A 20,826-nucleotide genomic window follows, 5' to 3' on the forward strand; every position below is an offset into this window, starting at 1 on the left:
GGCGGTATTCTATATCGCGGTGAGCAGCGGTCTATTTTGGCTCACAAGTGTATAAAGGAAACAGCATACAAAACAACAAAACACTAGTGTTACCAATTCTCGAGAACTACAGAATCGTAACGAACAAATTCATAGAGGGGCTGCTAGGATCGCAACGGGTCGGTGCAGCCCATACAAAGGGCTACCACGTTGCACGGAGGAACTTAAGCGGGAATATTTGAAAGAAAGGCGACAGTTGCTTCGCAAAACTCTTTTGGATAAATTTAGAGAATCAGTATTCGAGGCAGACTGCTCAACAGTAAGCTGTTTCCATCGCGTACCTCGTTTAGAGATCTTGAGACTAAGAAGACAGAGAGTAGAACGTGTATCGAGATTCTTCTTGTTCCTCTCTAGGCAAATGGAAGAAGACAGAAGCTAGCTAATGGTGGTACAAAGTATCCTCTATATGTACTGTGCGGTGACTTCTTGAGCATATATGCAGATTTTCAGATGCCTAGACGCGACGTTTGCAGAGGTTTGTCTTGTATCTAGTACTAACAGCTATCCTTATGTCGTTTTCGGTGTAACATTACGGACGAGTGACGTTGGTGCAAGACAGGCTCGAGCAAAGAGGTCTTTTATCATATGTGAACACTATGTAAAGCTCGTGCTGACTGCCGTACACTTCGGCTTATTAGCGTGCCCGCTCAATTTATCGTGCTGTATATCTGAATCAGTATTTTTTCTTATGAGGAGGAAACTGTTCTCACTACATTTTTAGGGTGTTTTGCGCAGACTGAAGGCGACCATTCTCGAATTTCCGGCACACGTCATAGAACTACTTTGGATGGCTATTACCACATGCTACTGGACAAACCTGTTACAGACGTAAGTTGCAGCGAGTGATTGTCCATTCGAATCTAGTTATTCGTTGTGAAGTAACATCAACAAAAGGTACAAGTGATTGGTTGCGTTTGTTTTAATAATACCTAACATTCCTATTTAAGTTCCCTCCTGTGGGCTATACTGACGTGTTTCGACCCTAGTAGCTCGTCTTTGAATTACTTCGACATCCATTTTCAGGACTGCTTCATTAACATCCCAAATACTGAAGCAGTATTCTGGAAACACGTAGTGCTCGACAATACACTTTGCCTAACGCTGCTAAAAACTGTTCTTTCCAACATTTATGTCATCGTTATTGTAACGGCTTTTTGTTTTTATCATAATAGCATAATCAACCGCACACCCGCCGAGCTGCTGGAGGAAATACTGCTTGTAGACGACTTCAGTGACAATGGTAAGCACACACACACACACACTCACTATAGACTGTCTTAACTGCGTATTGCGGAGATGACAGTTATGACAACAGCATTCTTTTTTACAGAGGAGGACGGTACGCTTCTTGAAGCCATTCCAAAAGTTCGGGTCATAAGGAATACTGTCAGAGAAGGTAAGTAGAAGTGTCGGTGTGACAGCACTGTCACTAATGTCAACACGTTTTTCGAATTGCATAGGCCTCTGAGATGGAAGATCATTGACACAGAAATTTCACTATTTTTTTAAGCTTCACTACTTTTTCAGCTTATCATTCTAAAATCACGATTACATAAGCCTATCGCAAACCGAATAAAGATTTTTCCCTGCACTTCTTCCACCATACTAGAAACTAAGATGACCAGACAAAATATTAACCACTACGCTTGAAAGAGCACACTTGTGTCTTTAGAATGCTCCAGATGGTTTCCAGCTGGCACGGTCGTCTAATTCTCCATCGCTGACAGCAAAGTGCTGTATATGTGCCAGTCAGTCTTCTGGAATCAGCGCAGTAAAATGAGTCGAGCGTACTCGTAGCAGAATGAAAGGAGGGATTGCTTTTGACGGGACCGTGACAACGCCGTGCTGAAGTGCGTTGTTGTATCAACACGGACTGTCCAATGTCTCTACCTCTCGCAGTTGTATAATATGACGTAAGAATAGTGGCCGCGTCTCCGGACGAACATTCCGTGAAACGAACGTCTGGAGTCACGTTCCTCACACAAGACCATTGATCACCCTTAAACAAAAAGTAGCACGTCTTTAGTGGACCAAACAACATAGAAACTGCACAGCAGATGTCTGGATGGTCAGACGAGTCGTGATTTTGTCTCTTTTCCAATGACGCAACGTGCAGAGTGCACTAGTCGCCGTATGGTGCGTTTAACTTGCACAGTATGCACAGGGATGACAAAAGCCATGGGGTATTGATATGCATATACCACAAGGTATAAAAAGTGGAGCTGTCATTTGTACTCAGATGATTCGTGTGAAACGGTGTCCGACACAATTATGGCCTCACCACGGGAATTAACAGACTTTGAACGCGGAATGGTATTTGGAGCTAGACACTCCATTTTCGGAAATCGTTAGGGAATTCAATACTCCGAGATCTGCAGTGTCAAGAGTGTGCCGAGAATACCACATTTCAGGCATTGCTTCTCACTACGGACAACGTAGTGGCCGACGGCATTCACGTAACGACCGAGACCAGTGGCGTTTGCGTATCGTTGTCAGTGCTAACAGACCCTGCTTGAAAAATCCGCAGAAATCAATACGGGATGAACGATGAACGTATCCTTTGGGACACTGTGTTGTTAATGGTTGTGACAGCAGACGAGAGAGCCGAGTGGCTTTGCTAACAGCACAACATCGCCTGTAGCGCCTGTCCTGGGCGACTGCAAAACCGTGGTCTACTTAGATGAGTCCCGATTTCAGTTGGTAAGAGCTGATGGTAGGGTCGAGTGTGGCGCAGGCCCCACGGTTCCGTGGATCCGAGTTGTCAATAAGACATTGTGCATGTTGGTGGTGGCTCCATAATGGAGTGAGCTGTGTTTCATGGAATGGACTAGGTCCTCTGGTCCGACTGATTATGTTCTGCTACTTGGATACCATTTGCAGCCATTCACGGACTTCGTGTTCCTAAACAACGATGGAATTTTTATAGATGACATTGTGCTATGTCACCAGGCCACAATTGTTCGCGATTGGTTTGAAGAACATTCTGGACAGTTCGAGCGAAAGATTTGGCGACCCATCGAACATTTATGGGACATAATCGAGAAAATAGTTCGTGCACAAGATCCAGCACCGACAACACGTTCGCAGTTATGGACAGTTATAGAGACAGCATGGCTCAATATTTATGCAGGGGATTTCCAACTGTTTGTTGAGTCCATATTACGTCAAGTTTCTGCACTACGCCGGGCTAGAGGGTTTCCGGCACGATATTAGGAGGTATCCCATGACTTTTGTCACCTCAGTGTAGAGGGCCTAGTTGGGGCCAGAAGAACACTGTTGCAGAAGCAGCGAAAAAAGCATGCCAAATTCAGAAGAACGCAAAATCCCCAAGATTGGCTAACTTTCACGGAAGCTCGAAATTTAGTGCGGACGTCACTGCGAGATGCTTTTAATAGTTTCCACGATGAAACATTGTCTCAAGATATGGTAGAAAACCCAAAGAGATTCTGGTCATATGTAAAGTACACCAGTGACAAAAAACAGTCAATACCGTCACTGCGCTATAGCGACGGATATGTTACCCATGATGGTGCCACTAAAGCGGAGTTACAAAATACAGTTTTCCGTAACTCCTTCACGAAAGATGATGAAGTAAATTTTCCTGAATTTGAAACCAGAACAGCTGTTAGCATGAGTGACATAAAATTAGATATCTTAGGTGTTGCGAAACAACTCAAATCACTTAAGAAAGGCAAGTCGTCCGGCCCAGAACGTATACCAATCAGGTTCCTTTCAGAGTATGCTGATACAATAGTGCCTTTCTTAGCAATCATACACAACCGCTCACTTGACGATAGGTCTGTTCCTAAAGACTGGAAAGTAGCACATGTCACACCAATATTCAAGAAAGGAAATAGGAGTAACCCATTGAGTTACAGACTCATATCACTGACATCAATTTGCAGCAGGATTTTGGAGCATATGCTGTACTCGAACATTATGAATCACCTTGAAGAAAATGACTTATTGATACATAACCAACACGGATTTAGAAAATATCGTTCTTGTCCAACATACCACTCTTTATTCCCATGAGGTAATGAGTGCTGTCGACAAGGGATCTCAGATCGATTCCGTATTCCTAGATTTCCAGAAGGCTTTTGATACCGTTCCTCACAAGCGACTATTGATCAAATACATGCATATGGAGTATCGTCTCAGTTGTGTGACTGGATTCGTGATTTCCTCTCTGTGAGGTCACAGTTCGTAGTGATAGACGGTAAATCATCGAGTAGAACAGAAGTGATATCTGGCGTTCCGCAAGGTAGTGTCATAGGCCCTCTGCTGTTCCTGATTTACATAAATGATCTAGGTGATAATCTGAGCAGCCCCCTTAGATTGTTTGCAGATGATGCTGTAATTTACCGTCTAGTAAAATAATGAGATGATCCATTCCAATTACAAAATGATCTAGAGAGAATTTCTGTATGGTGCGAAAAGTGGCAATTGGCACTAAACAAAGAAAAGTGCGAGGTTATCCACATGGGTACTAAAAGAAATCCGATAAATTTTGGGTATACGATGAATCGCACAAATCTAAGGGCTGTCAATTCGACCAAATACCTAGGAATTGCAATTACGAGTAACTTAAATAGGAAAGACCACATAGATAATATTGTGCGGAAGGCGAAACAAAGACTGCGCTTTGTTGACAGAACACTTAGAAGATGCGACAAACCCATTAAAGAGACAGCCTACATTACACTTGTCCTTCCTCTGCTGGAATATTGCTGCGCGGTGTGGGATCCTTACCAGGTAGTATTGACGGAGGACATCGAAAAAGTGGAAAGAAGGGCAGCCCGCTTCGTGTTATCGCACTAGGGGGATGAGAGTCACTGATACGATACGCGAGGTGGGGTGGCAGTCACTGAAACAAAGGCGGTTTTCTTTGCGGCGGTATTTATTTACGAAATTTCAATCATCAACTTTCTCTTCTGAATGCGAAAATATTTTGTTGACACCCACCTACGTAGGGAGAAATGATCATCATAATAAAATAAGAGAAATCAGAGCTCGAACGGAAAGATTTAGGTGTTCCCTTTTTCACGCGCCATTCGAAAGTGGAATGGTAGAGAAGTAGCATGAAAATGGTTCGATGAACCCTCTGCCAGGCACTAAAGTGTGAATTGCAGAGTAACCATGTAGATGTAGCTGTAGAGACAAGGATAAGGATACAATCGTAAATCGGCCATGTCCTTTTCAAAGTTAGCATCATGACTTGTTTCCTAAGTGATTTAGAGGAACCGCAAAATCCTAAACCTGGATGGGCAGACCAGGATTTTAATTCTGCTGTGAATGACTGTTAGCCATGCGAGGCGAATGACTGTTTCGTCAGTACAAAGCCTTCCTTGAAATTAAGATTCATTTTGAGTTGGCTCGCTACACAAAACAGTTAGCCCTTTACAGAGTGAGTGGCTTAGTCCTCGCAACACTTCGGGTGAGGTATCCAACACGCGCCGGTTTGTCTCCTGCGCTGTACAGATACGCTCTTCTAGCCTGCAAGGAGTAGCACCTCTAGCAGAAAGAACAAGGCCAAGTATGTCTCAGAAATTGATGGTGCTTGCGAGATCGTATAAGCAAGACTCATTATCGAGGACGGGCATAAACCTACAATTAGATCCTTCTATTGAGCATAAGTCTCACCGGCAAATGAATCCGAAAACTTTAGAGAAAACTGCACCCCGTCTATATATATGTTTCCCAATCATGCAGTCATCATTGGATGAGACTAATAATCCAACATTGATTGATATAATTATAATTTACCGGGTGATGAAAAAGTCAGTATAAATTTGAAAACTTAACAAACCACCGAATAATGTAGATAGAGAGGCAAAAATTGACACACATGCTTGGAATGACATGGGGTTTTATTAGAACCCCAAAAAAAAAACAACAAATTATTGCTAGACCCGTGAATGATCTCTTGCGCGCATCGTTTGGTGGTGATCGTGTGCTCAGCCGCCACTTTCGTCATGCTTGGCCTCCCAGGTTCCCAGACCTCAGTCCGTACGATTATTGGCTTTGGGGTTACCTGAAGTCGCAAGTGTATCGTGATCGACCGACATCTCTAGGGATGCTGGAAGACAACATCCGACGCCAATGCCTCACCATCACTCTGGACGTGCTGTACAGCGCTGTTCACAACATTATTCCTCGACTACAGCTATTGTTGAGGAATGATGGTGGACATATTGAGCTTTTCCTGTAAAGAACATCATCTTTGCTTTCTCTTACTTTGTTATGCTAATTATTGCTATTCTGATCAGATGAAGCGCCATCTGTCGGACAATGTTTGAACGTTTGTCTTTTTTGGTTCTAATAAAACCCCATGTCATTCAAAGCATGTGTGTCAATTTGTACCTCTCTATCTACATTATTCCGTGATTTATTCAGTTTTCAAATTTATACTGACTTTTTGATCGCCCGGTATAAGTGGTTAGCTTGACGAGACATCCTGCGAATCAGTACTAAATGCATTCTCTGAAAACTACTTAGAATAGATATTTCGGAAGCCCACTCATGACAGAAATAAAATAGATCTCATGGCAACTAATAGACCCGACCTTGTTGAGGATGTCCTTCTTGAAATTGGAACCAGTCACAGTGAGGCAATTATAGCAACAATGATTAACGAAGTACAAAGGACAACTAAAACGAGGTGGAAAATTTACGTAATCATTAAACTAGATAAACATGCAGTGATATGTCCCAAGCAGGAACACGAAACGTTTGGCTCTGGGTAGTTCAGATGTTCAAATGTGTGTGAAGTCTTATGGAACTTAACTGCTAAGGTCATCAGTCCCTAAGCTTACACACTACTTAACCTAAATTATCCTAAGGACAAACATACACACCCATGCCCGAGGGAGGATTCGATCCTCCGCCGGGACCAGCCGCACAGTTCATGACTGAAGCGCCTAAGACCGCTCGGCTAATCCCGCTCGGCTCTCTGGGTAGTAGCATCTAAGGTAACTGTGGCTCAAGCTTAGAAGAACAGCGTACCAAGTGGATATATATGTAGCTAATAGAGCAGCTCGCTGTGAGAGACACCCCACGTCATATAATATGTGTTGAGAAACAGCGATTTCTGTGCAGTAGGTGTAAAACAAAGCGCATGGTTACAAATATAGATATGCTAAATGAAATTCCTTTGGCTGTCAAAAAGACGACGATTGAAACCGTCGACGACTATCGTAGCAGAATATTATCGAAATTCGTGCCACAGGAGCCAAAGAATTTCTAGTCATATGCTAAGGCTTTTGGTGATGGCAAGTTAGTTTCCAGGCATAGTAACTGAAACCAGGGGTAACAAAGCAACAGCAGAAGTGCTGAATTCCGCTTTGAAACGTTCATTTACAAGGGAGGATCCAGGAGTAGTACCGGTGTCGTTGAGAAACAACTGAAAAACTAAAATTGAACTAGGCCCCCAAGGATCGATGGAATCCCTGTCAGATGTTTTACAGAAACTGCAGCTAGGTTAGCCCCTCTCTTAACCATAATATATTGCAATCTCTCGAACAAAAAGATCTGCCGTGTGGTTGAAAGAATGCCCAAGTCACGATAGGCTTCATGAAGGATAAGAGAACTGGTCCACTAAACTATTGGCCATTATCATTGACGAGTTGTCGAATCACATCTTCTGAGATCAAGCGTAATGACACATGTCGAACGGAATGATCTACTCCGTGCCAACCAGGATGGGTTTCGAAAACATCGGTCATGCAAAACCCAACTTACGCTTTCCTCAGATGTCATCCTGAAAGCCATGGATCGAGACAATGAGGTGAATGCAGTAATTGCTGACTTTAGAAAAGCGTTTAAGTGTCAAATGATATTTGCTACTGCACTGAAGACTTCCCGGTAGGGAGGACGTAGCATTTTCAAGTGTTAACAAATGAAAAAAAGGAGCCTCTCTGTCGGTAGGAGTGCCACAGATACGTTGATGATATAATTTGCCGTTAACTTTATTGGGAAGGGACAACACCAAGGTCCACATCATGTGTTAAGTGGCCAATATAAAGAAATATCTGCAAATAAAATGACTTTTTCAGTGAAGTATTTACCATTTATTTACCATTATTGTGAATCGTGGATAGCTTCGTGTGAATTCTATGACATGCGAAGGTGTTTCCATAATGTATATAGCATATATTAAGTTCAAAAATGTTTCGAGAATGCAGCGCGTGACGTCGTCGACAACCGCCGATATTTCAAAAGGAGCACACCCTGCCATTTTCAAGTCAAAACTGCAGCAAGTAAGAGCTGCGCAAGGGAATTTAATACCTCACACACACACACACACACACACACACACACACACACACACACACTGTAAACACTAGCGCCGTGACACACCGAAGATGACCGACGTCAGAAGTTATCGATAGTAACATCAATAATCAGTGGATGAGGTAGCATGACCTCTGTCCTTTTTTTTTATTATTATAAGTGAAAGAGCAGGATTCCATACAGAATGTAAACAAAACCCACAATCTCTAAAAGATTACTTGCTTATTTAATTTCAACTGCTTCCTTAATAACACTATCCCAATAGCTGGAAGTGCATGCTAGTCTCCGTTTTGTATAGGATGACGGGTGCCTAGACAATGTTCTGCAATGACAGATTTGCTCGACTGTTACAAGCGTGTGTGCCGCTTATGCTCGGTACACTGGTCCTCCACAGTCCTGATAGTCTTAACTATATATGACATGTTATAACTGTAAGGAATACGGTAGACCCCCGCCTTACGCAAATCAAAATCATCCTTTACGGAACTTAAAAGGACCCTGACCTTAGATGGTGGTCGAAAAACACACTTCACATCATATTTCCGCAAAATACGACCAGTCCTTTTCGGGATGCTCCCTGCATAAGGCAAAAAGGCCGTAGACTTTGGTGCCACCTCGGTATTATCATGACTCACCCGGTACATACGTCTAATCTGTCTTTCACGGTAGCCATTCTGATGAAAGGCGACTACCTCGGCTGACAAACTCTTAGGGGCCGATATGACATGGGGCTTGTGGACCAAGTTATCCCTCACGTTGACAACTGTCAGCTTGCAGATACAAGTCAGTGTGAATAGGCTTCCTATAAACAGCATGTCCCAACGTACTATCCACCTAACCAACACATCAAGGAAGGGAAGACAGCCATCATTTATCACCTCCATCGTCAAACGAACATTCATTTGGGTTGACTTCGGGTGTTCTAAAAAGTCGTTTAAATTCTCACTGCCATGAGGCCAATCAACAGAAGTATCGTCTACACTTCTGAAAAAACACGCAGGTTTCAAAGTCTCCGACTCCAAGGCACATTCTTCGAAATCTTCCATGTACAAATTGGCAGTAATAGGTGACAACGGGCTTCCCATCACATAAAAACACGGAGAGTCTGGCAGGCTTTGGGACAGTGTTATTAAGGAAGCTGTTGAAACTAAATTAGCAAGTAACTTTATAAATAGAGATGGTGGTTTTTGTTTAAATTCTGCGTGGAGTCCTGCTCTCTGACTTGTCAAAAAACACAGGGGCAGAAGTTATGCTGCCTCACCCGTTGATTATTAATTTCGCTATCGATAACTTCTGACGTCGGTCATCTTTAGTCAGTGATGGCTCTAGTGTTTAAAGTGTGTGTGTGTGTGTGTGTGTGTGTGTGTGTGTGAAAACTAAGGTATTAAATTTCCTTGCACAGCACTTACCTGCTGCAGTTTTGCCTTGAAAATGGAAGGGTGTGCACTGTGCAGCTCTCGAAATATCGGCGGTTGTCGACAACGTCACCTGGCTGCATCCCCGTAAGTTTTTTGAACAAAGTATACGCGGGAGAAACTAAGGCCTCACAGCATATATTAAGTTTCCACAAGAGTAACAAAAATTATTTATTTCCAAAACAACTTCTAGTACTCCATTAAATTTTACTGTAGTCGAGTGAAGATACGTCATTAAGGACATGTAATTATACAGTATTCGATCTGCGTCTTTTCGTGTGATTATTTTTTATCTAGAAGTGTCTGAAATGAAAGCCCAGGTCTCTGTAGTTTGTTGTAAAGGCTTGATGAGAATATCGCTGTCAGCACAGACTGTAATATGAGTTGCAGAATAGCAGTTTATACTTTCGGTTAATAGGCATGCTGTGCAGAATTTCGAGAACCAAGTGAATGCTATTATCATCATGAAACTTCGACGAACATTATTGCTAGGTGTTTGAACATAAATCATCAAACAGCGAAGGCTGGTGTTAACTGTGCCACTTTGTACACATTGACTCCAAATATTTATCACTGTGTGTCATTTTGTGAACGCAGTTACACTTTAGCATGGTAGAGGTATGTTGCTTTCAGCGCTATCAGTTTGAAAAAAGGCTTATAGACTGGCAATACCAGGGTGCGTTATGACAGAGATCAGCGAAAGCAAAAGATAACCGACTTATTCATAGTGTTTGTAGAAGTTGCGAAAACTATTGAAGTGACACTGAAGGTTCTGCAGACGATTAGCAACTATCTTCGGGCATGCAGCATTAAATTATACAGATAAATTATATGTCGAATCTTTCGCGAAGTACAGGAATTGACAAAATAATATAAACGCTGTACTATAAATACACATAATTTTCACGGTTTTCATTTTCTAAACTATTTGTAAACCACAAAATATGGCCTTTGTTTCTTCGTACTACCGTATAACATCTCTAGAAGTGTTGTGCGTCGGCAGTGTGTTTCTAAATGTTGATGATCTGCCGGTATGTCGCACCCATGCGAGTTCAGTAGTACTCAAGTCTGGAAGTGTGGCAGGGCGGAGACTATGTAGAACACCTGAAGCATTAAAACTACAATCTTAATGTTTCTCGATTTTTTCTTAATCCAGACTCTAGACTTTTTGGACTGACGAGGTTTCTCGAAGTCAACCTACAGCATCCATGTATACAGCCGCTGATCTACTACAGACATCATGAGGCTGGGGGAGTCGGATATAGTGGCCAGGCTAAGATATTCCTATTTTTTAACCTGAGTAGCAGCAGAAGGAAATGCATAGAAATGAGTGATTATAATCCACAACTACCCAAGTATAATATAGAATAGTTTAATCACCTGTGTAAAAAAATTAAGTAGTTTAAACAATCAGTTTTAGTTTTAAAATCAAAAACAAGGGATAAAAATTGTTTTAACAAAGAACTAAATATATTTTACTGTGAAACATGATTCGAATTACATTATTTGCACTGGTCACAAATAAAAGTCAGACTGTGTTCCTCAACTCCCGTACAGAGTTCGTGGGCCTAGAGGAAGCACAACTGGTACTTCATCCACTGCTCTTCTGTCCTCGAATCTGAAAATTTTTCTTCGCAGTACATGCACTCATTCTCCTGTGTTGTCGAAATGAGATCTTCTAGGATTGTGCTTCCTGCTCTTCGCAATCTTCTTCTCTTCAACTGCTTTCAGTTTCTCCTAGTGTTTGCTTTCTTTCTCTTCTCCTCGTTTTTTATTTTCCGCTTCTAGGTCACTCTTAAAAGGATATGCTGCAAGTCTCGCTGCTGAGATCATGTTTCCGCTGCTGCTTTTAAGTTTTCCCCCTATAAAAAGTGGACAGAAGCCACTGCAAGAGATGGCAACTTTGCTCTCTTTGACGTTTTTACACAAAAGCTGTATACCTTCTAATAAATGGCTAAAATGGCTCTAAGCACTATGGGACATAACATCTGAGGTCATCAATCCCCTAGACTTAGAACTACTTAAACCTAACTAACCTAAGGACACAACACCCATCCATGCCCGAGGCAGGATTCGAACCTGAAACCGTAGCAACTGCGTGGTTCCGGACTGAAGCGCCTAAAATAGCTCGGTCACAGCGGCCGGCTACCTTCTAATAGCATTATCGAACTTTAAATAACTGAAGTAGGATTGTGAATTCAACGTTTGACGCTTTCAACACAATGTCATTAAAAAGACATGAGTCACATTCCCTCTCCATAATAAATACTCAAACTGGCCACTTACTTACACTGTGATGACAAAACTCATAGGACACCTCCTAATATCGTGTCGGCCCTTCTTCTGCCCGCCGTAGGGCGGCATCTTGACGTGGCGTGGAGTCAACAACCTTCAGAAATATTGAGTCATGCTGTGTCTATAGCCGTCCGTAATTGCTAAAGTCTTACCGGTGCAGCATGTTGTGCACCAACTGATCCCTCGATTATGTTCTTAAATGTTAGATGGGTGGCCAGATCATTCGCTCGAACTGTCCAAAATGTTCTTCAAACTATTCCCGAACAATTGTGGCCTCGTGAGACAGGGTAATGTCATCTATAAAAATTCCATCATTGCTTGGGAACATGAAGTCCATGAATGGCTGCAAATAGTCTCCAAGTAGCAGAACATAACTATTCCCAGTTAATGATAGATTCAGTGGGACCGAGGACCCAGTCAATTCCATATAAACTCAGCCCACACCATATGGAACCACTACCGGGCTGCACAGTGCCTTGTTGACAATTGGGTCAACGGCTTTGTGGGGTCTGCGCCACACTCGAACCCTACCATCAGCTCTTACCAACGGAAATCGGGACTCTTCCAACTAAACCACGGTTTTGCAGTCGCCTAGGGTCCAAACGATACGCTCACGAGCCGAGGAGAGGCGCTACAGGCGATGTCGTGCTGTTAGCAAAGGCACTCGCGTCACTCGTCTGCTGCCATAACCAATTAACGCCACACTATCCTACAGGATACGTTCATCGTACATCCCATATTGATTTCTGCGGTTATTTCACGCGGTGTTGTTTCTCTGTTAGCACTGACAACTCCGCTTCTGCTCTCGGTCCGTAAGTGAAGGTCGTCGGTCACTGCGTTGACCATTGTGAGAGGAAATGCCGGAAATCTAGTATTCTCGGCACACTCTTGACACTGTGGGTCTCGGAATACTGAATTTCCAAAGATTTCCGAAACTGAATGTCCCATACGTCTAGGTTTAATTACCATTCCGCATTCAAAATCTGTTAATCCTCGTCGTGCGGCCATAATCACGTCGGACACCTTTTCACATGAATCACCTGAGTAAAAATGACAGCTCCGCCAAAGCACTGCCCTTTTACACCTCGTGTACGCGATACTACTGCCATCTGTATATGTGCATATGGCTATCCCATGACTTTTGTCACGTAAGTGTAAAGCGGGCAAGCCTCCGCCCACCACTTTCTGCAGTGGGGCGTGGACGTCCAACACTTTGTCGCCTACCCGTCGTTTTACTGTCCAGACACTTTCTATAAGTGCTCACGCGGATAGCAGGCCATTTTCGCCTTTTCCGAGATGGTCGTTCCCAAGCGCAGGGCGCTGCCCTTCGTGAAACTCGCTTATGTCAGTGGATTGTCACGTTTGCGACCCGTATCGCTGTGCCGCTTATGCACTTCCCTTATCGCATCACGTGCCCGCACCGCTACCAGGCGGAATTCAGTCTGGCGGTGACCTGTGGTCAGAATGTTTTGAGTAATCAGTGTGTATATTCCAGGAAGAGATATCACAGGACAGCCTGAGCTAGTCTCCACCTTCCTCATTAATTTCGTAACGCAGTGAAATTACAATCAGAAAATGTTCCTGGCAGCGTTTTGAATAAAAGAACGTTGCCCAGTAAAAAGACCATTGTTACATGTATAACATAAGTGGGCCATTCGTGGAAGGAGTGCTACGAGTAGATGAATCTGTTGAAGTCGGCCGTTACAGGCTTGCTTCCGCTCAGTACGAGTAATAATAAACAATGCTATTCGCTGTTGCATTGTATTACAGCATTTTGTAATGTATAGCGACAAAATTTCAGTAAGTGCTACAAAATTTCTGAGACCATGTCTGGTGTTGTTGTTGTTGCTGTCTTTCTTCAGTCCAAAGACTGGTTTGATGCAGCTCTCTATGCTGCTCTATCGTGTGAAAGCCTCTTCGTCTCCGAGTAACTACTGCAACCTACATCCTTCTGAATCTGCTTACTGTATTCATCTTTTGGTCTCCCTCTGCGATTTTTACCCCCATACTTCCCTCAAGTACTAATTTGGTGATCCCTTGATGTCTCAGAATATGTCCAATCAAGTGATTCCTCCTTCTAATCAGGTTGTGCCCTAAATTTCTTTTCTATTCAGTTCTATTCAGAACCTCCTCATTCTTTTGTAGCACCACATCTCAAAAGTTGCTGTTCTCTTTTTGTTTAAACAGTTTATCGCCCATGTTGCGCTTCAAGACATGGTTACGCTCCACACAGACACTTTCAAAAGACGCTTCCTAACACTTAAATCTATACTCGATGTTAACAAATGTCAGTCAGAAACGTTTTTCTTGCCATTGCTAGTCCACATTTTATATCTTCTTTTCTTCAACCATCATTAATTATTTTGCTGCTTAATTACCAAACCTCATCTACTATTTTAAGTGTCTCGCTTCCTAATCTAATTCCCTCAGAATTACCTGATTTGATTCGACTTTTTCATTTGTTTCCTTTACTGCTTGCACAGTGTCCAGACTGAATAACATCGGGTATAGGCTACAACTCTGTCTCACTTCCATATCAACCACTGCTTCCTTCTCATCCGCATTGACTCATAACTGCCGTATGGTTTCCGTACATGTTGTAAATAGCCTTTCGCTCTCTGTATTTTACCCCTGCCACTCACAGAATTTCAAATAATGTATTCCACCCAACATTGTCAAAAAGTTTCTCCAAGTCTACAAATGCTATAAACGTAACTTTGCCTTTCCTTGGTTATCTCTGTATATCGTCTATGTTTTTGTAGAAACACACGTAGGTGTTTGTTTCATATACTACCCGCCCTGCAGGACTGCTGCATGTGTGTTGCATGTATCGTGTACATTCGCTCCCAGCATCCACTGCGCGACGTTCACCAGACGAAATAGTAATGAGCCCCCTTAAAAGAGCATAATGGTCGCTTTTGAGCGTTGTTCACGTTGCATAATTGGACCAGGTGATTATGTGACCCTCCACCACTGACGCATGTCATGGCAGTGAAATGGTGTATAAGTGCCAGTCGGTTATTTGGAACCAGTGTGGTAAGATTAGTCGACGTGGAACTCCGAATGAGTGACCGAAAGAGGCTATCGTGTTTATAGGTCCTCATGACCACCGTAAGAATGATATCACACAGCGGACTGTACACTGTGTGTACGAGGATTGGTGTGCCACTCGCAACCATCTAATACAGAGTAAGAAGAGTGGCCGTAAATAGATCCTAATCGATGGGGAGTGGACACGAGTGTCACTTCTTCTCGATAAAGATGGTTTCAAATCCGACAGGAAATGCCGGTGTCAGTGAATGCCTTCGCTCTAAAAGGGGTTTGAATTTTCAAGTGCCACAGGCCTGTGTCAATCTGATTTACGAATATGCTTGGATTCAAATCTCAACTAGCTTCCAGAGAACATTGAGAATGGAACAGCTTGCGATGGACATTTGGAGTTGGGTACATAGCAAAAGGTGACTCATCGCCGCTGCACATAAGGCTGCACGTCTTCAGTGGTCCAAACAGCACCGTAGCTGAGTGGAAGCGCGTAGTATGATCCGAAATTTTGGCACTTTTTAGTGATGCAAGGCAACAAGTGCACCGATGGCCCAATGAGGCGTTTGACCTGCAGTATGTGGACGGTGTAGTGACGCTGAAAACAGTTCTCAGATGTTTAGGAGTTGTTTTTCGTACCAGTAATTGGGCCTTTTTATTCTGCTTACCATTTATTTAATTTATTTAATCGTATGGCTAGGGCCCCCCGTCGGGCTGGCCATTCGCCGGGTGTCGGTCTTTCAATTTGACGCCAATTCGGCGATCTGCAGTCGATGAGGATGATAGGATGATGATGAGGACAACACTGGGCAGAGAAAATTCCCCGACCCAGCCGGGAATCGAACCCGGGCCCAGAGGATTGACAATCCGTCACGCTGACCATTCAGCTACCGGGGGCGGACCTGCTTACCATGAACGTCATCAAAGATTTTTTATTTCAGTGTTCGCGGTGACCAAGTTTTGCCATTTATTCTACGTCTTCGAGATGAATATGTTGTGGACACTCCTGTATTTCAAGATGACAACAGCAGTGTTCACGCGTTTTCCTGGTTTGACGAATACTCAGGCAGCCTATTGTATCTCGAATGGCACGCTCAACCACTCATTTCATCTCAAAGATGATGTCTGCGACTATTTGGAACAGCTGGTGAAAAGTAGCAATCAACATACATTGAGTTTGTTAGTTATACAGTATCTAATCATCAATGATTGGCTTCAGCTGGATGTGGCATACCTGAAGAAACTTGCGGCCTCTCTTCCTGTCAGAACTGCGGCTATTAAAAGGCTAGAGGAGATGTTACACGGTATTAGCATCATGTCTCCTAGGAGTTACTAATTCCTGTTCAGTTATCACAGATTTCGACGTGGACAATAACCTGTAATTGCAAATTATTCAACAGTGGAACAAGAAAAGGGAACACTCGACGTTTAGCATTTAACCCATATTTCTTCTAACACCTATACATTTGCTACCTGGAGAATAATATGCACGGAAGAAACATATTCCCGTTAACTAATTAGTGAGTAGCGTCTGAAAAATTAACCACACTAATGAGAGTCATATACAGGGTGATCTGTTTCCTTCGTGTACAAACTTTAGGGATTGATCGATGAGAGGATACACGACAAAAAAGTTATAATGAACTTATGTCCGACAATGCATGATTTCCGTGCTAGAGACCATTTACTCAATCATACTTTGTTACAAAGACTGCGGTCTAATAGACGCGGCACCATGCAGCCAATGTTACAGTACGCACGGTTTCCTCCTAGAAGGTGGTAGTGCTCCTCATACGTCATGCCCCTAGTGCCCTCTCATGCCATAGTCATTGGTAATGTGTCTGATTCACTTCTCTTACAGACTCACCTTGTAGTGAATGTGATACAGCCTTGTACACAATGCTTCTGTATTCCAAACGAGAGCTTGCCAGCATAATGTTTACTTATGAACGACGGGCAGCAGGTTTGTATCAGGAGACCAATCCCTGCTGGAAACAACCACAGCATTCAATGCTTGCAACAGTTTTTCGCCGTTTGTCTGAAACAGGGTCGCTTCAGGAAGCAGGAAATCATGAAGGATATGCCCGAAATGTTCGGACACCAGATTAGGAGGAAAATTTGATTAACACTGTGGAAGGCAATGACCATGTCAATTGCCAGGCAGTTGGTCCGCCATTACAGGATAAGCCAGACTACCGTATGGAACATTCTCCACGACAATTTTTACTACTCTTATCACTTACAGCGTGTGCAGGGCTTACTAGCGACAGACTTTCCACATCAGGAGCAGTTTTCTCACTGGTTTATTCACCAGGCAACCACGATTCCAGGATTTGTGTCATTCATCCTATTCACAAATGAGGCCATCTTTACGCAGAGTAGTATCTTCAGCTTTCGCGACCATCATCTGTGGGATAGTATGCAAAACCCCTACCACATGGTGACAGTGAATCATCAGCATCAGTGCAGTCGGAATGTGTGGGTCAGGATAATTGGCGACCGTATTTTGGGACCAGTCTTCCTTCCACGTCACCTAACAGGACGAAACTATAGGCGTTTCTTGTGGGTGACTTTGCCTCCCCTGCTGGAAGAAATGCCATTGATGTTTGAAAGGGTTCTGTGGCTGCTACGTGATGGTGCTCCAGCCCACTTCACCATTACTTCCGGACACACGTCTTCCCTGGTCGATGGATTGGATGAGGGGATGTAGTTTCGTGGCCTGTTCATTTACTGGATCTCAATCCGTGCAGTTTCTGGTTCTGGAGCTAGCTCAGAAGTATTGTGTATGCAGAGCCAATTCCAGATGTGCAGACACGAGAGCAGCGTATCCGTGCTGCCTTTGACACTGTTCTGATGCAGCATGGCTGATGTAAATGTTTGGGACAGAACATGCTATGGCACATAAATGCATATGTTGAAGCACATGGAAACCATTTTCAACACATATGGTAAAAACCATGCACTTCTGGATGTAAATTCATTAGTCCTCTTTTGTTCCATATCCTCTTATCAATCACTCACCCTGTATAAAGTCACCCTATGTAAAACAAGTTGCTGAGGCTGATTATTTTCTGGTTATCATACGTATTTCCCCCTATCAGCATTACATAGTATTGACAGTGGTAATGACATGTGTCAGTTCCATTCTCATTGAAACAGCTAGAAGGTGGATGTTAAAATGACAAAAACAATCATCTTCTCAAACGCAATGTTGTTTGGTAGATTTCATAAATTAATGCCTTATGGAGAGTGAAGCAAGTGTTCAGTTCATCAACTTCTTGGCAGCTTTTTATGATTTCATTTTTTCATGTTCACAATTAAGAGGAAATAAATAACAGTAAAATTAAGAATGATGTATCAAGTCACCAGCAGTTCCTGAAATTCACAATAAACAATCTTGTCTTCTTAGGCCTAATCAGGTCACGCAACATTGGAGCCAGCGAGGCAAGAGGCAACTATTTAGTTTTTCTGGACAGCCACTGCGAGGTTAACACTGGATGGCTGGAGCCACTTCTCAACAGGCTTTCGCAGGTAAAGGTCATCAGTTAAGTATTATATATCTACTAACTCGTACGTGAAAATTTTTGCTAACTAATACCTTTTCTAACAGTTATTTTTTTTAATTGAAAGAAGGAGCCAGAAGGGGTTGCACAAAACAAAGCCAGAGGAACTGTGGCACTAGGCAACATAATACCCAGGATCACTGTTCTCCAGTGCTGACCCTCCTTCTATTGCTGGACAATTTGTAACATTTGTTCTGAAACCATATGCAGTGATATGGTTCAGGTAACTGATGAGGTCTGGTTTCAAGGTGTTAGTGAGGTAGGTGAATTCTACACTGGTGACACTGCTGACAGCTTGTCTCACCGATACAACTGAGGCTGCATTACGTTTAGTCTGGTAGTTTCTGAAACTGTGGTTGATAGATGGAGGGTTAGTCTCATTATGTTATATATCATTCCATTTGTCAATATTCTGCTACTGCTAACTCCAACTGTTTTGCCACTGTGAGTATAGCCTGCTCATAGCAGTTCTCCACTACTGTTACAGCATTGTATAATGAGTAAATCCAGTAGTATCACTCCTGCTGTGAATATGGTTTGGGCTCTGTTATATTCCTGAGGTACCCTTGTGCATCTGCTTTTCCTAGGAACCGCTCTGTGTTGCATGTACTTTTATTGGCTAACCGTTCTCCTTCCGTCTTGCACCTGCCTTATCGGGCAAAGATGTACAGTGAAACATCTCAATTGTGCATTATACTGTACCACTGGGAATAATACCAATACCTACTCCATCCTGACCTCTATCAATATTATATAATAGTTCTATCTACTGGGCTCCACAATAAGTCCTACCTCAGTCAGCAGATCTTCCTGCACCCTGTGTAATGCTAACAAATATTGCTCCAAGGTTAGCAATGCTGGACTCAGCTGTCCGTGTACTCTGTGTTAAATAGCTTCCTGCAAGCTTGTCATCACTGTCCATGCTTCCCAGATGCTACTGTTTCAACATTGTCCCTGTGGTGACTCTCGTGTCTAACAAACCCACTTGAGACTGAGATTTTCACTCTGCAGCAGAGTGTGCGCTGATATGAAACTTCCTGGCAGATTAAAACTATGTGCCAGACCGAGACTCGACCTCGGGACCTTCGCCTTTCACGGGCAAGTGCTCTGCCGAGTTCGAGTATTGGTCTGGCACACAGTTTTAATCTGCCGGGAAGTTTCGAACCCACTCGAGTTTGTGTAATTCCGAAATCCTGATTCACAGTATTGGTTGATGCTTTTCTGTATTTCAGTAACTCTCACTTCAGTTTCCCTAACATGCTTGCATTGTTCAGTACTTCACGTTCTAGACTTGTTAACTACATGGTATGCCATTTAGCCAATGCCTTCCCGATTCCTACTACTTCACTCTTTCTGTAGTCCCATTCACTTCCCTGGTGTCTTACTCATTCGCAGTCCTGAAAGCAGGGTGCGATTTGTGCTTTTACCAGTGGGTGGGGGGGATGTCTTAGGGGGTTAGTAGAATTATATATGTTATTAGCTTGGACTGTGGCATTACGCATGGTTAAACAGCTGACGTTAAATAGATGTTAATGCCGAAACTCACTATTCACGCGTATGCACTATCGGAAAAGCCATCCCTTGTTATATCTTTAAAAGTACATTATAGGTAAAGCTTATTTACAAAATCATCTACATACAGGTATACAAGGGGAATTCAAAAAGTAGAGGCACATTTGTGAAAATCTGTACTTATTCTGATGATAGAAAACTGAAACATATTAATAGTATTAATAGTAAGACTTATTAAAAACTTTCAGTGTTCGGCTACACAAATTTAAATTATATGTAAAGTTTTACTACAGTGAGTGGGAAATAAACATCCCAGGTTGGGATGCATAAACTAAAACCAGGGGAGGGGATGGTCTGATGCAGAGGGGGAGAAATCCCCGCCCCCCCCCCCCCCCCAATCCCCCCTGCAAATCGCACACAGCCTGAAAGCCATCTTCACTATTCTCTCTCCATTATCTAGTGGTCTATCTTACATCACCATATAGTTCACAGCACTCTTATCTATTGCTCGCTGCATTTTCTCCCTCAGCTGTCCATAAGAGCAATGTAGTTAAACATATTCCCTCAATACTTCTCCGAGTGCTCCCTCGATGTTTGTGTCTCACCATAGTCCAGAAAACACGTCTTCCAACCTTCTTACTTCATTTCTTAGTTTCCATGCATTCAAAGTC

The 20,826-nt window shown here is 43.0% G+C and overlaps 1 protein-coding gene across 2 annotated transcripts in view; it reads left to right on the forward strand.

The window, feature by feature from the left end:
- Positions 1-20,826, forward strand: part of LOC124721571 (polypeptide N-acetylgalactosaminyltransferase 16-like) — a 555,752-nt gene that overhangs the window by 451,788 nt on the left and 83,138 nt on the right. For both annotated transcript variants that reach the window (XM_047246612.1, XM_047246611.1), the window contains exons 4-6: positions 1,212-1,279; positions 1,370-1,435; positions 18,490-18,611. In XM_047246612.1, coding sequence (XP_047102568.1) covers positions 1,212-1,279; positions 1,370-1,435; positions 18,490-18,611 — 256 coding nt within the window. The remainder of the gene's footprint in view (positions 1-1,211; positions 1,280-1,369; positions 1,436-18,489; positions 18,612-20,826) is intronic.

The sequence above is a fragment of the Schistocerca piceifrons genome, chromosome X (assembly GCF_021461385.2).
Source record: "Schistocerca piceifrons isolate TAMUIC-IGC-003096 chromosome X, iqSchPice1.1, whole genome shotgun sequence".
Lineage (NCBI taxonomy): Eukaryota > Metazoa > Arthropoda > Insecta > Orthoptera > Acrididae > Schistocerca > Schistocerca piceifrons.